Source organism: Pongo pygmaeus, chromosome X, assembly GCF_028885625.2.
Source record: "Pongo pygmaeus isolate AG05252 chromosome X, NHGRI_mPonPyg2-v2.0_pri, whole genome shotgun sequence".
Lineage (NCBI taxonomy): Eukaryota > Metazoa > Chordata > Mammalia > Primates > Hominidae > Pongo > Pongo pygmaeus.
In genome coordinates, this window is record NC_072396.2 from 39,002,291 (window position 1) to 39,018,217 (window position 15,927).

A 15,927-nucleotide genomic window follows, 5' to 3' on the forward strand; every position below is an offset into this window, starting at 1 on the left:
AACATGGGACTTGGGCACAATGTACATACGGCTGACTTTCTTTTGAAAAAGGAAAGTAGTTTCTGAGGGGAGGGCAGGGCAGAGGTAAGAAGTAATTGGTACATTAAAGGAGTGAGGAAGTGTTAGGGACCATTATGGAAATGTATTCTTTTTTTTTTTTTTTGAGACGGAATCTCACTCTGTCACCCAGGCTAGAGTGCAATGGCATGGTCTTGGCTCACTGCAATCTCCGCCTCCCTGGTTCAAGCGTTTCTCCTGCCTCGGCCTCCTGAGTAGCTGAGACTGCAGTCGCATGCCACCACAACCAGCTAATTTTTGTATTTTTAGTAGAGACGGGGTTTCACTATGTTGGCCAGGCTGGTCTCAAACTCCTGACCTTGTGATCTGCCTGCCTCGGACTCCCAAAATTGTATTCATTATTTTAAGGCAAGTAACAAATGATCTTCTTTCAGTTAGGACATTGGAGCAGCAGACTTTACTGGCCATGAAATTTGCATGATATCTAAAATTGTTATTTCTGGAAATAGGTAAATGTCGGTTAATAGTAACTTTGTATGGAAAGGCACATGCCAGCTAGCATAAAAGTGGTACATGCAGATGGTAGTATTCCAGAGTCCTGGGAGCCATGAGGTGCTCATCCATCACAAGGCCATCACAACTAGGTACAAATGCCTCAGGAAAGCAGAGGGGTTGGCCATGCCACCATTTACACATAGAACACTTCTTGGGCAGCCAGATGTCATGGTGCACAGACCCACAGCTCTCTTTGCACACAACATGCTCACAGTTCCATCCATAGGAGGAAGGGCAGACACAAAAGCACCCCAGCATGCAGGTTCCCCCATTTAGACAGCAGGTTCTGTTTCGTTCCTTACTGTCCTGTATCCCCATGGATGGCACAAACTCTGAGATAAGGACGAATTGCAGGATCCTCCTGGGGCTGAGTGCTGTCCCCTCTGAAAGCCAAGTCTTCCTGAGATAGACATGCAAGTTATGGTGGCCCAACCCAACCTGGCCAACTGATTCCAGTTCAAATGCTTTTGAAATGGCCATGATCAAAATTACACTCTGTCATTGTCCCCTGAACATTTAGGCAGGCCAGAGAATGAGAGAGAGCAGCCGTATTTTTTTTATCTTTTAAATTGATTCTGGTTTTTTTTGAGATGGAGTTTTGCTCTTGTTGCCTAAGCTGGAGTGCAATGCAGCCTCTGCCTCTCGGATTCAAGTGATTCTCCTGCCTCAGCCTCCTGAGTAGCTGGGATCACAGGCACGTGCCACCACGCCCGGCTAATTTTTCTTTTTTTTTTGTATTTTTAGTAGAAACGGGGTTTCACCATGTTAGCCAAGCTGGTTTCGAACTCCTGACCTCAGGTGATCCGCCTGCCTCGGCTTCCCAAAGTGCTGGGATTACAGGCATGAGCCACTGCGCCCTGCCATGGATTCTGATTTTTAAAGAAATGTAGAAGATTTAAGTTTTATTTGTTTGTTTTTAATCTCTGGCAGCACATGACTCACTGCAATATTTAATAATATATTAACCTGGCCTGGTTTCGATATTTAAAACATTCACCTTTCTTATTGGCATTGTGTTGTAATTAATTAGTTAAATCATCAAAAGATTTCATTTCCAGAGAAACAGAGAAATGAATCTTAAAATTTAGACTTCTTAGCCAAGTGCGGTGGCTCACGCCTGTAATCCCAGCACTTTGAGAGTCTAAGACGGGTGATCACCTGAGGTCAGGAGTTTGAAACCAGCCAGGCCAACATGGTGAAACCTTGTCTTTACTAATAATACAAGAATTAGCCAAGTGTAGTGGCGCATGCCTCTAATCCAAGCTACTCGGTAGACTGAGGCCGGAGAATTGCTTGAACCTGGGAGGGAGAGGTTGCAGTGAGCCGAGATCATGCCACTGCACTCCAGCCTGGGCGACAGAGTGAGACTCCGTCTGAAAAAAAAAAAAATTAGACTTCTTTTTATGGACATTTAACTAAGTTAGTATTTTGGAGTAAATGGTTATTATTGTTTTCCTCATTGGAAATTGCATATGCGACTGGTGCTAGCTAACCACTGCACTCCTTTTCTAGTTCACTTATATATAAGACCACAAATGCTGCTGAGGCCTGTTTATTCATGGTACCTTTTCTACTATTTCTAGGACTGTTTGGCTTACAAATGATGTTAGTAATTTGTGGCTTATGCAGATAAAAACAATACATATCTATACTATATGAACAGAAATATACTTAACAAAACCCCACAAATATCTATCTATAGTTATAGCTATATATAAACACTTTCCTACTTATTTAAGTAAATAAATTTACATGTACATAATATTCACTCTTCTTTGATATTACTATTATAATTTTGTACATTTTATTTACATTAACTTTTTTCTTATGTGCATCATGTCCCTTTAGAAGCATAATTTATTTCATTTCATGATTTTTATTACTACAAATGATCACAACTTGAAAAATGGGAGCTCCTTTAAGCTGACTGTTTTTCTTTCAGCAGTGCCTCTGCCATTTAAAAAACAAATCACTCTTGTTTCCTGGCAAGAACAAAATGTTACAGACCTATTCTGATTTTATTCTGCCCAATAACATGAAATTTGACTATCCTCTAATGGTTTCTGGTTCTTTTTTTTTAAATAGAACAATATTAGAGACAAAAATCTGGTCACTAGGGATGTTTACAAGTGTCAAGTGGGGAAAGACTATAGCTACTGCTGCTGCCTTGGGACTCCTCTTGGTAGTGACTGAGCTTAAAGAAAATACTTCTTTTATAAGTGTGTAAAATCTTGTTCTTTCCAGTATAGCTTATCATATCGTTATCCCTTACTTTTCTTATTGTATGAGACTTCAGCAATTACTAAGAGTTTCTTCCTCTACATTGATCCACTGTGTTATCCAGCGGCACAGTAGCCCACTTTCCTCCCACCTCCTCTCTCACTCTCTATTTTCTAGGACAATGGTTCTCAGCCTAGTCTTCATATTGGATTAGCTTGGGGAGCTTTAAAAATGTTGATATGGGTCTCACTATCATAGCTTCTGATTTAACCTTCCAAAAAGCAGAATATGGCATCAGGATTTTGTAAAAGCTCCATAGGTGATACTAATGTGCAGCCAAAGTAAAGAACCTCTGTTCTAGAAAAGTGTTGCAATCTGAATAAAGCCAACCAGGCACACTCCCATGAAATTACACCACAGAGGTTCCAGGGATACCAGCTTGACATTATAAACAGAAAAATTAAATGTATGCTTATCTTTTGACTGCTTTGCTTCAGGAGTTTTGGGGATGGGGACTTGTTAAAGAGAGAAAAACACACCTGCCTTTTTTTCAATTTTCTTGAAAGACTCATGTGTACAGGTCGTTGACTTCTCCAATTGCTCTGCTAGCATTTCTGTCTTTCAGTCTCATCTTCCCCACTCTTTCCTAACCTTGCTCTAATGACTTCAAGGTTTTAAAAGGCCTTGATTTCTTCATCTTTGAGGTTAACATAATGTCTGCATGTGACACACACTAAATCTAGCAAAATTCAACAACATACTGTAAAGTTCGAGAAAACCATAACAGGTTGGCAGCCGAAGGTCCTAGCTGCCTAAAATGATTTGAGAGGCTATAATAGAAGTCAAATCTGCTTTTCTGGCTATGAGATTCCAGAAGGTCAACTGCAATGTTAATCCAGACTTTTTTTATTTGTCTGTACACACTTTAGGGAGTGCTACATGTTTAAAGAAGTCTGAAGTATGACCTCTAGGATGAAACACCCCTCTGCCCCCACCCTCTTCTTCTCTCTCTCTCTTTCTTGGGGTTTTAGACATCATAAAATTAACCAATTCATCTGAAATAGGGAATTGATAGTTGATTATAGTTATATACCTTACTGACATATCTACCTCCACTTAAGTTACTTTTCCATGATGGAAGCCTGCATTCTTATAGTATGAAAAACAGAATGTCTGTTTTAGTAAGAGGACAAAGGCCTAGGACCTACTCTATTTCCGTGTGATCTATTAGTATTAGTTCTTCACTTAGTTCCGATACACACCCAAGTCTGGGAACCATTGTCTTAGGGCATCAAATAAGTAAGGGTAGTTGCTTCTCTAACGAGAAGGGCCTTAACAGAAGGTGGTGAACTATTCTTTGCTCAGAGGAGTTTAGCTGCCTTTTTCCCTCAATTCCCTCCCTGCCAAGGATATTATAGACGGAGTCTTCTGTTTTTGTGGGCTGCCATCTCAGAAGCTTTGTCTACTCTTGATATATTGCCTGGTTAGGATTTTAAGAAAATAATAGATGATGCTTTCAAAAATATGGCGGTCTCAATTCCCTCTTTCTTAGGAGTCTCAAACTTTAATATGCAAATGAATCACTTGGAAACCTTGTTAAAATGCAGATTCTGCTTCAGTAAACCTGGGTGGGGCCTGAAATTCTGAAGATCTAATATGCTCTCAGATGATGCTGATGTTGCTACTCTGAGGAGCAAGGTGCTAGCTTTGGTTCTTAACTTTGGCAGCACGTTAGAATATAGTAAGAATATTTTTTAAAATAATGATCCCTAGGTCCCACTCCTAGAGATTTTGATTTTTCTGACTTAATTGATAGAGAATATGGCCTGGGTATCAAGAGTTTAAAAAACTCTCCAAGTTGCCGGGTGCAGTGGCTCACGCCTGTAATCCCAGCACTTTGGGGGGCCGAGGTGGGCGGATCACCTGAGGTCAGGAGTTTGAGACCAGCCTGGCCAACATGACAAAACACTGTCTCTACTAAAAATACAAAAATTAGCTGGGTGTGGTGGTGAGCCTGTAATCCTAGCTACTTGGGAGGCTAAGGTGGGAGAATCGATTGTACCTGGGAGGAGGGGGTTGCAGTGAGTTGAGATCACGCCACTGCCCTCGAGCCTGGGAGACAGAGCGAGACTCCATCTCAAAAACAAACAAACAAACACTCTCCAAGTGACTTTCATGTGCAGCAAAATTTGAAAACCCCTTATCTTAGTCCACTGTCAAAAGTTAACCAATATCACATTCTTTTTTTAAATGGCTCTTTTATTCACTTCTCATGCAATAAAATACAGCGCGCTTAGATAGTTCAAAGCAGTGGTTTACAAATCTCTATCCCCACTGACCCTGGTGTGGAGAAGCTTCCATCAGAAGTGGCAGAATAAGAAAAATAAGGATAAGAATTATATAGTGAATTTCATAAAGCTCAAATAATTCATTCCAAGGATTATTCTTTGACATTCTTTCACACCTTTTGATGTTAAAATATCCTTTTTAAATTAAATTAAGGTAGTAACATATTATACCTATTTGCTTTTCTCATGCTCTTAATTTGGTAAATAAAGAGCTGCAAATCTTATGTTGATCTCCACATATTTTTGGAAATCTTGCTGGTTCATGAAATTTGAAAATCTGGGAGCCATAGGCATGATAAATCCATTAAAAATTAGAAAAAATCTGATCCGTAAGTCTACAAAAAATATTGTTATAGGAATATAGTTTTTAATCTTTGATTCCCTAATCCCAGGGGCCAAGCAGTCCTTGAATTTTGTAAGCACCAGAGTTTATTGCTTTCTGTGTCAGTTCAGGTCCACTAAGCAGATTTCAAGAAGGAATTAGACTTGCAAGAGATTTATTGAGGGAAACACCAAGAAACATAAAGAGAGAGGCAGCAGGAATGGGCCAAGAGGGCCTTCAGACAGGGAGGCAGGTCTGACCCCTGTGGGAAAGAAGGACAGGTGGGTAGGGAGAGCCTCAGCCAGTAGCGCAGCTCTGAGAAAGTCTCAGCCAGGCTGATGGGGAGCCCCAGAGCACAGACTGCCCATCAGAGAGGTCCCTGTCAGGCAGGAATGGCCCAGCTCTATTCTCCCCACTGTGTTCTGTCATCAGGTTGGAACAGCCTGGGGAGGGTGGCCTTGGCAGGAATGCTGCAGGGCATCCGAAGGTGTAGCAGCTAGAGTGTCAGCCAATGGCTCTCCTCACAGCAAGTTCTCTTCTGTAGGGTGATCTCTGTGTGCACTTCCATGGCTGCTGCACTGGGACTTGCAATTCCACAGTGAAAATGTATCTTTTTTCTGTTGGATGATGTGAAAGAAAATTAGCCATATGGCAGGTCATTAATGTTTCTCTGTATATCTTGCTTTTGGTCTTGTCCCTTTTAACCAATGGCCATTTATCAATTATAACTCATCATTATGTCTGCTGGGCCCACAATTATCTCCATAAAAAATGTAAAATTGCTGGTCACTGGATAAGTCGTGGGAGGTAGAACATCTGGCTTATGTAATGAATACATGTTTAATATTACCTTTTAAATCTGTAATGTTGGTAGGTTTTCATGTAGTAAAAATTCTATTTATTAGTATTTCTTGTTATTATTTCTGATCTTATATTAAATAAGGCATTATTAAGCATAATTATCTTAGATTATCTTTTTCTTGGTTTGCCACAGTGTATTGTCTAGCATGACAGATGCAGTATTGGCTCGAGTGTATAAACAATCAGATTTGGACACCCTGGCTAAAGAAGCATCCATCCCAATTATCAATGGGCTGTCAGATTTGTACCATCCTATCCAGATCCTGGCTGATTACCTCACGCTCCAGGTTGGTTTATTTATTTGTCTTACAAAAGAGCAAAACCAAATAATTCCTGACTTGCTTTAAGTGAAACAGTTTACTTAAATCATGGTATTGGTGTTTTATTTTCAAATACCAGCTTGACAAAGAATTACAGCTTATGTGTGCATTTTCTGGTGAAAACAGGGCATTGTTAAAAACAGACTCTAAGATCGCTCTGCACTCAACTCTATTCCCAAACCCTTTTAGCCCGTATCTCATCTTCTGTTCTGTCAATCCCTTTGATTTTTCGGTGCCATATTTAACACAATGAATGAATAGAGAACACTGGAGCATACAAAATGGACAAGCCATATGTGATTCTATAGACATCAGAGTCTGTGGCTTGGGAGTGAGGACTGGTAGAGTGTGCTTTGAATATTCAAAAAGGTTAGTTGCTAAGTCACTCTGGAAGAGGGGGCCACATTCTATCATTTTAATAAACTGGTTATTTAAAAGTAGGGTTAAGAATACGCAGAATTTATAGAATTTGGGCTCAAATTTAGCCATTCTAGTCCTCTCAAATTAGGAACTTGAATAACTTTGAAAGATTCCTCTTGTTTGGTTTGCCACAGCCAATCTACATTATATTGCCCCTGGAAATCCTAACAGCCATGGTTTCTATGTCTATGGATAACTCTGAGGAGACAAGATAAACTGGATAGGCCCATCTTCTTCCACATTTGAATAAACTACACACATTTAAATGTGAGGTTAAGCTCAAAATAAAACACTTTGGACATGAGGATGAGATCCATGCAGAGAAGATGATATAATTATGTCAGATACCAAAGTGGCTGTCTGTGGGTGTGGCTTTACATATACACCAGATAATTTAATGCTTCCCCCTGGGGCTTTATCATTACTAGATTATAAATTCATTGAGGGAAAATGAGCTGTCCTATTCATCATAATGTCCCCTGCAGGACCTTGTGCAATGCCTTCATATAGGAGATACTTAAAGTAGGAGCTGAATGAATAATGAATAAATAGCAGCTTGTTAAGAGCGTGGAATCTAAATCAGATGGATCTGGAATTAAATTCTAGCTTAGCTAACTAGTAGTTCTGTGATCACCAAATTGCTTAGCCTTTCTCTTTTTTAATCTTTTTAAATATATAAAATATATGAAACCTACAGACACTTCAAGAAAATAAAACAAACATTCATGTGTTCACACAGTTTTGTCAATTCTTAACGTGATGTTAAGTTACTTTATAATTCTTTGCTGTTTTTCAATAAAACATTAAAGATAGAGTTGAAGCCTACCATGTAACTCTGCCTAATCTCATTTTCTTCCCTTCCACAAATATGTTATTATCCTGATGTTAGTATCTTTACACATATCTATAGCCATAAACAACCAACAGTATTATTATTATTTTTGTTATTATTATTATTTGAGATAGAGTCTCACTCTGTCACCCAGACTGGAGTGCAGTGGCATGATCTCAGCTCACTGCAACCTCCGCCTCCTGGGTTCAAGCGATTCTTGTGCCTCAGCCTCCGGAGTAGCTGGGATTACAAGTGTGTGCCACGCCTGGCTAATTTTTGTATTTTTAGTAGACATGGGGTTTCACCATGTTGACCAGGCTGGTCTTGAACTTCTGACCTTAGGTGATCCGCCCATCTCGGTCTCTCAAAGTGCTGGGATTACAGGCATGAGCCACCGCACCCGGCCAACTAACAGTATTATTGAGAATCTTTGTCAACTTCATATAATGGGAACATGCTCTGAGCCACCATGCTACACTGTTCCAGGTATTCTGTATTTCCCCTTTCTCATACCAAAGAATTTCAGCTCCATAAAAGCAGTGATTTTTGTCTCCTTTGTTTATTGTTATATGTCCAGGGCCAAGGACAGTGTCTCAATGTCTGGATATTAATGGTGCTCATTTGTATCCAATGAATGAATACAACTAAGACTCAGATTTGAAATGTATGAAACTCTTAGTCTCTGTTCAAGTTCATATGGTGTCTTGGTTTAAGACATTAAGACATTTTACCACGTTTTTGAGATTATACATTCATATTATTGAGTTGCTCTGTGTAATGCAAAAAAATTGGGAGTTCATTCCTTCTAACAAGGCACTAATACTGAGATTAAGACTATTTATTTTAACCTTAATAATTGCTACACATAAGCGAATTTACACCTGTATTTCATCTCCTTCATCCCTTGCCTTTTAGGAACACTATAGCTCTCTGAAAGGTCTTACCCTCAGCTGGATCGGGGATGGGAACAATATCCTGCACTCCATCATGATGAGCGCAGCGAAATTCGGAATGCACCTTCAGGCAGCTACTCCAAAGGTAGGGAAAGTTTTTGCCTTGAAACTAACCCCTCTCTTAAATCATCCTCAGATGCAATTACCCAGTGACAAAAAAAGCTCTCTTCCATTTAAGTGTAGCACAGATGAGGCCACAGAATTTAGGTTACGTTACCAGCCCTACTATTAAATAGCTATCTGGCCTCTTGAGAGTCCAATTTCCCATCTCTACAATAAGAGATAGTCTTGGCTGATGCCTTTTATTCTATGAGTTAGTGTTAAAAGCATGTCTGAATTATCCCTTTGAATACCTTGCTGTAGGCCATTATGATGACTGGCATCGTGCATTACCACCACAAAGGCTGAAGAAAGCAATAAAATCCAGGCAGCATAGAATTCTCAACCCATGGGAATGATACTGTCATTTTTCTAATGCTGCAATTTGGTAGAAAAATGTGAATCCAATGTGAGGATCACAGTGATGGCATCTACACCAGCTTATTATTTCAAAACTCAACTCTGGGGGCATTTTGGCTTAGAAAATTTGAGCCCCACATGGCTATGAAAATGACCCCTGCATACTTCCTACCTTGCTGCTATCTCTCACAGCATGTATGGAATACATGACTTCTTTCATAGGCCCAATGTAACCCTTTTGATACACAAGAAACTGTTAATAATTGTTGCCTCTGAGGAGAGGAACTGGGAGGTTTGAGGATAGAGGTAGGAGGGGGACTTTATTTTGACCGTACAGTCATGTGTGGCTTCATAACAGGGATACGTTCTGAGAAATGGGTCCTTCGATGACGTTGTTGTAGGAACATCATACAGTGTACGTACACAAACGTAGATGGTGTATATTTTTATTTATATATGTTCTTTCACATGGAAAAATAAATGTTCCAGCACCATTACTAAATATCAACCTTAGGCCAGGTTCCCCACAAGCACACCACCGTGGGGATTTGTGTACAGGTGATTTATTAAGGAAGTACTCCCAAGGGAGATCCCTAAGGGATTAGGGGGAGCAGGACAGGGAAAGGGAAGAATCTAAGCGAGGATGCCATTTACAGTGACCAACCATCCTGATTTGCCCAAGATCAAGAGATTTCTGGGGACATGGGGTTTGGGGTGCTAAAGTTGAGAGTCTGGGCAAACCAAGGTGATTTGGTCACCCTAGTCCCACGTCATGCACAGTCCCACAGAAAGTAGCTTCAGCCTTATCTCACAGGTGAGCTCTGGAGTGTAAGTTATGCCCTAAAGTTATCCCAGCATTGGTCAAGGGCAGCAGAAGAGGTGGAGTGGTGAATCCCCTGGCACTTTTGATGGGAAAAGCAGCCTGGTAGCCAGAGAGCTGTCCCCTGAAGACAAACTGCACGCACTAGGTGCAAACTCTTATTGCATTTGGTTCCCACAGATGAAACATACATTAACAATAATTGTTCCCTGCTATGAAGATCTTTTGGAAGGCTTTATTCTGTTGAAGAAATCTATGGTTTAAACATTTTATTGCATGCCAAAGATGTTTTATTAACATCAGGAAAAAATTCTAATATTACAGAGTAATTGCAGTATTGTTCTTAAGCAGAAACTCATTTAAATGATAAAGAGTACTAAAACCTGGTTAAACCTTGGTGGGAGTAAGAGTTTTGCAAAGTCTTCTGGAAAGTCTGATAGTGCAAAAGTCATTCCATCAATTTGTAAGTCTTCAGTTCTTGGTAGACCTGTTTCCTTTAAAGATAAAGCTAGGAGATTTATTGTAAATTTTAGAAACACTGAAACGTTTCCAAGGCCATGATTAATCTATTTCCCCATTCTTTAACCAAGAATAATTTACATATTCAAGAAAAAATAATTTGGTCCATGATTGTAAAATTGCTCCATAAACTATCAATAGTAATGATTTTAACATTGTTCTAAGTGAATACTTAGACTGAACTAGGTGTGTTAATCACCTTCTTTGTCTGGTTTTAAAATTTATGTAAAGGCTAGTGAGTGATTTAGTATTGAAAGCTGAAATGTGAGTAAAGAATTCCTCTCTGTATTCTAAGTCATGCCTCAGTGCATGCAAGGTTGGGTGATTTTCTAATTTCCAGACCTCTCTGTTGGTTCTCTAAGTACTTATTGATTCCTTTTCTAAGAATTATTATACTTAGGGAGTATAAAACCTACTCTCCAAAGGGAAGGCTAAATTTTCTGGGTAGGAGGCACCTGGGGGAATATCCAAGTCTCTTCATTTATGTTTAACAGTATGGCTGTTCACAACATTAGTTGCTAAATTAGCTAGCCTTTATTAATTACTTTCTCCAAATCTCTATAAATAAGGCTCCAGAATTCATGGCTATATGAGGGTGGTAAAGCTGCTAAAATGTCTGCAGGCATCTTCATCAACATCTGAGTAGTTTCTTCTTTCAAGAATGCTTTAATAGAAGAAGAAACTATGGTAGACAATCATGTGCAAATAAACACAATTTCACAAATAAACCTAGACATGCCTGTCACAGGTTGGGTTTCTTGGGAAGCAGACTCAGAGTTTAGTGTGCAGGACAGGCAGGATGCTTATTAGCATGTGCCCTTGAAATCAACAACTGTGGAAAGGAAGGGAAGGGAGCAGGAGTAAGAAGAGGGAGAAGCTGAGTTGTGATGCAGGCCCAACAACAGCCTTGGCTGATCTTATGGAAAGTTCTGGATCTGAGATGTCCATTCAGCTGTCTGGAGTTGGGCAGAGGGGGGTCATGTTTTCATACCCTCCTGTCAATCAGCCATTGAATGTGGGTTGCCCTGAAAGGGTGTGTGACCTTGGGTGCGGCTGCTCTCTGCAGCTGAGGCAGTGGCCAAAGGGGGCTGACAGCTGAAAGCCATCTTCTGGCAGCACTCCCAGCAGCTGGGGGAATAAGTCCTTTATTCATGATTATTCATGGAGGGGGATCTGGGGAGCATACCACAGCGTTCACCACAATGCCTCAGTGAAAAGTGATAAAAATCAACTCATAATCAATGCTAAGAACTTGGGAAAATGAGAAGGATAGAGGAAGGTGAGGATAATCACGGTGTTTGAACTGACAAGACTTCCATATGGAGGGTCTTGGAGGTGAGGCTGGGCTAGAGTTTTGAGGAGCTGACACATTGTGATGAAGACGCCCAGGAGGGGACAAGAGAGGAGGTGTTCAAGGGTGAAAGGCTGTGATGGCAGAAAAGGGCAAGATGTGTACAGGGATGACAGTAAGATTGGCTTTCCTACAGCAAGATGTTGAGAAGAATTAAAAGAGACAGAAGCAGGGGATGGAGGTGGGGAGCCTTGATGCTCTTAATCAGCTTTGACTTAAGAAACAAGTAGTAAACATCAGAGGCTTCAGAGAAAACAGTTCTTGCTGCTGTGTACAGAATAGGTTGGAGAGTGAGGGTAGAGGCAGGGAGGCTGCCTGTGGGAACCTGGGATACCTTGGAGAGCTTTAGCTGTTCCCATGATGTCCCCTCACCCAGAATAGGAATGAAACTGAGCAAGCGAGGCACCTAGGGTGCAAAATTTGTGCATACATGACCCTGAGAATGTGTGTTTCTTTAAATTTTCTTCTAGCGCCTCCTTAAATGTTTTGCCCTAGGCACCTCGCTTGCCTCTCCAGAGTCTGACTCTGCCCTCACCAAACCATCCTGAACAAATATATAATCTTAGCAAAAACAATGTATTTGTTCTGTCAATGCCTTTCAAAACAAGCACTCTGCCCTCAAAACGCTTGCTGGGGAATGCAAAAGAATGAGATGTGTGTAATGGGGGAGGGGGGGCTGTTAGTATTTAGCTGGGATGGTCAGGGAAGGTTTTTCTGAGGAAGGGACATTTCAACTGAGACCTGAAAAAGTTATCCACATGGAGTGGGTGGAAGTAAGAATTTCAGACAAAAAAGGATAGCATGTGCAAAGATAGACAAACATGCATTCATTTGCACACTTCTGAATATAATCCTCTTAAGCCATTATGGAAACCGGAAGAGGTGCTTCCAAGAGTTAGAAAGCACCATGCCTTATGTTTGCCTTTATGATTAAAGAAGTCGGAGATAGTGAAAACCGGGGCAATTGGTTGTCTTTTTAAATTCCAAAAGGCACTATTGAGTTTTGGAATTCTAGATGTAAAAATAATATTCTGCTGAACATGGTGGGACCACATCTTGAGAAAGGGAAGGAGAGGCGATATTGAAAAGAAAATAATACATATGTAAGAAAACATGTATAATAAAATTACCTAAATAAGAGTTAAATTCTTCCTCCTTTAGGGTTATGAGCCGGATGCTAGTGTAACCAAGTTGGCAGAGCAGTATGCCAAAGAGGTATGATCTTTACATGTAAAGCTATTATTGCCTTTTACTGTCCCATGAAGTTATTTAACCAGTGTGCTTATGTATGCTAGAATGGTACCAAGCTGTTGCTGACAAATGATCCACTGGAAGCAGCGCATGGAGGCAATGTATTAATTACAGACACCTGGATAAGCATGGGACAAGAAGAGGAGAAGAAAAAGCGGCTCCAGGCTTTCCAAGGTTACCAGGTTACAATGAAGGTACAAATTGATGCCTCTCTGAAGGTTCATTAATTCCATTCATAAAGGCCAGAACCATCTAATCACTCATTCACTTTAGGGAGAGTAGACTGTCCTTTCATTCCCTATAAAAGGACTCACCGACTGTATCCCCTAGGGACTTCTCTCCTTCCAAAGATTAGCTGTGTCCTTTGGAAAGGCATTTTTGTGCTGGATGAAGGAATTTGAAACCCAGTGAGAAGAGAGGAGCAGGCTTTTCCCTCTCACAAGAATTGAGGCATTGCAGTGTTTTACTCTTTGTGTGTTTAGAGAAATTAGGTTACTTCTGATGCATGCAGTTTCTTATGATTTCTCCCCTAAGAAAAGCCCCTTAACTATGCTCCTCAGGCTAGTCCTTGCCTCTATTTTCCAAGGACCTCTAAATCCAGTTTAGTTTTGCTAACGCCCTCCAGAGCATTCCCAGGGGACTCATCTGTTTGGCTGTCTTCCAGTAAGATCTGGAACAATGCTTCTCAGTCTTGAGCAGGTATTAGCATCACCAGAGGAGTTGTTAATACACAGCTGGCTGGGTCCCACCCCCAGGGTTTCTGATTCAGTAGGTCAGGGTGAGACCTGAGAATGTGCATTTCTACCAAGTTCCCAGGTGATGCAATGCTGCTGCCTCCAGGGCCACACTTTGAGAAGCAATGTTCTGGAGGAACACCCTAAAAGCCAAATGCACAGGAGTTTTGTCAGCAAAGCAACAAATCTACTTTGGTGGAGAAAGGGATTAAGCAAGTACAATTAATATTATATTGATAAAGTAGTACATAAATACAAGTTCTTTATTATTACATATAAAATAGAACAGAAGTTTGAAAAATAAAAAGTAAAAATGTCTTTCTCCCATCTCTTTAACAGAGATTATTCCTAGAGGTAGCCACTGTTTAACAATTTGATGTGTCTCTTTGCAGACCTTTTCTGTGCATTTACATATCTATATGCCTCAATACACACATAACTATTGATTTTTCGTAAATGATATTTTAGACATTATTTATTATTATTCTTACTTTTTCCACTTAACAAATCTTAGATTTTCTTGCTCATTCATTTAGATATTTTTTATTCTTTTTAGTTGCTGCATAGAATTCCAAAGGATAAGTGGAACCATAATTTACTTAAAATGTTTCCTATTGATAAATTAGGCTATTTCTGAGAATGCCGACTACAAAAATGCTGCAATGAACTTGCTTATGCATATTTCTTTGTGCAAATATCACTGGAGAATAAGATCCTGAGAAGAAGAATTTTGGGGTGAAGTGGTATATATTTTTTAAAATATGAGAGTGCTGCTAAATTGCTCACCCAAAGAAGATTAAAAATGTATACTGCTGCAGCTGTATATTATAGTTATTTTTCCATATCCTCTCCATGTTTAGCTTTTATTTACATTTTTAATTTTTCTAAATCTGGAGGAAAAATGGCATCTCATCTTTGTTAAAATTTGCAATTCCTTGATTACTAATGAAGTTAAGCATCTTTTTATGTTTATTGGGCATTGCCCTTTTTTCTATAAATTGCTATTACATTTTTATTGGGCATTGCCCTTTTTTCTATAAATTTTTATAGAAAAAATTATACATGTTTATTGGGCATTGCCCTTTTTTCTATAAATTGCTATTACATTTTTGCCCATTTTCTATTTTTTTGCCTTTCCTATTCCATAATATCTTTATATATTATGCCTAATCCCTTATCATGTGGAATATATTTTCATGGAGATATTTTAAATTATATAAATTGCCTCATACTTACACTTGCTTGGCCAATCTTATATGTGTTTCTGGTGCTGGAACTGTAGGCTTGAAGAACAGTCATTTTATTGATGTATGGCATTTATAAATGTTACTTTTTTCCATGTAATTTTGCTGGTGTTTTAGAAACTCAAAATGTTCTGAACCTAGAGCTTGGGTGGGAGGTAAAACAAAATTTTAGTACAAAGGCAGTAATTTTGAGGTAAGAAAGTATGAAGGAATGTAGTTTTGAATCTGTATGTGAACAATAGAAATATAAAGGGAAATGTAACTTTCAGGAATTAACTGTTGGAGAAAATTAAAACTGCTAGTACATTTGCATTAAGAATGAAAAATCTAATGCATAGTGCTTATAATCCTGTTTAATTCACCCCTACCTCAGTACCTTTATCTAAATTGTTTTAACTAGTATGCTTCAAGTGCTAAAAATAATAATTTGGAGATAAGCTCCAAATATAATATTATCACACCAAAGCAACTTTTTAAATATAGTGGACTATAATTGGTGGCTTTTGCTATCAGCCACATATTACATTAGTAGAGTTCTTTACCAAAAGGTCTACTGTTCCACTAAATAGAATACCAGAAAACTGAGTTACTGGTATAACTTGAAGTGATGCTCTCTTAAATTTAAAAAGAAAAAAAGAAAAAGACTTGCTGGGCATGGTGGCTCATGCCTGTAATCCCAGCACTTTGAGAGGCGAGGCGG

The 15,927-nt window shown here is 39.5% G+C and overlaps 1 protein-coding gene and 1 pseudogene across 1 annotated transcript in view; one reads left to right on the top strand and one right to left on the bottom strand.

Moving 5' to 3' along the window:
* Nucleotides 1-15,927, top strand: part of OTC (ornithine transcarbamylase) — a 99,053-nt gene that overhangs the window by 73,271 nt on the left and 9,855 nt on the right. Inside the window, exons 6-9 of the mRNA XM_054472092.2 lie at nucleotides 6,458-6,611; nucleotides 8,812-8,934; nucleotides 13,160-13,213; nucleotides 13,294-13,443. Coding sequence (XP_054328067.1) covers nucleotides 6,458-6,611; nucleotides 8,812-8,934; nucleotides 13,160-13,213; nucleotides 13,294-13,443 — 481 coding nt within the window. The remainder of the gene's footprint in view (nucleotides 1-6,457; nucleotides 6,612-8,811; nucleotides 8,935-13,159; nucleotides 13,214-13,293; nucleotides 13,444-15,927) is intronic.
* On the bottom strand, nucleotides 539-1,062 carry LOC129024842 (protein Cripto-like; annotated as a pseudogene).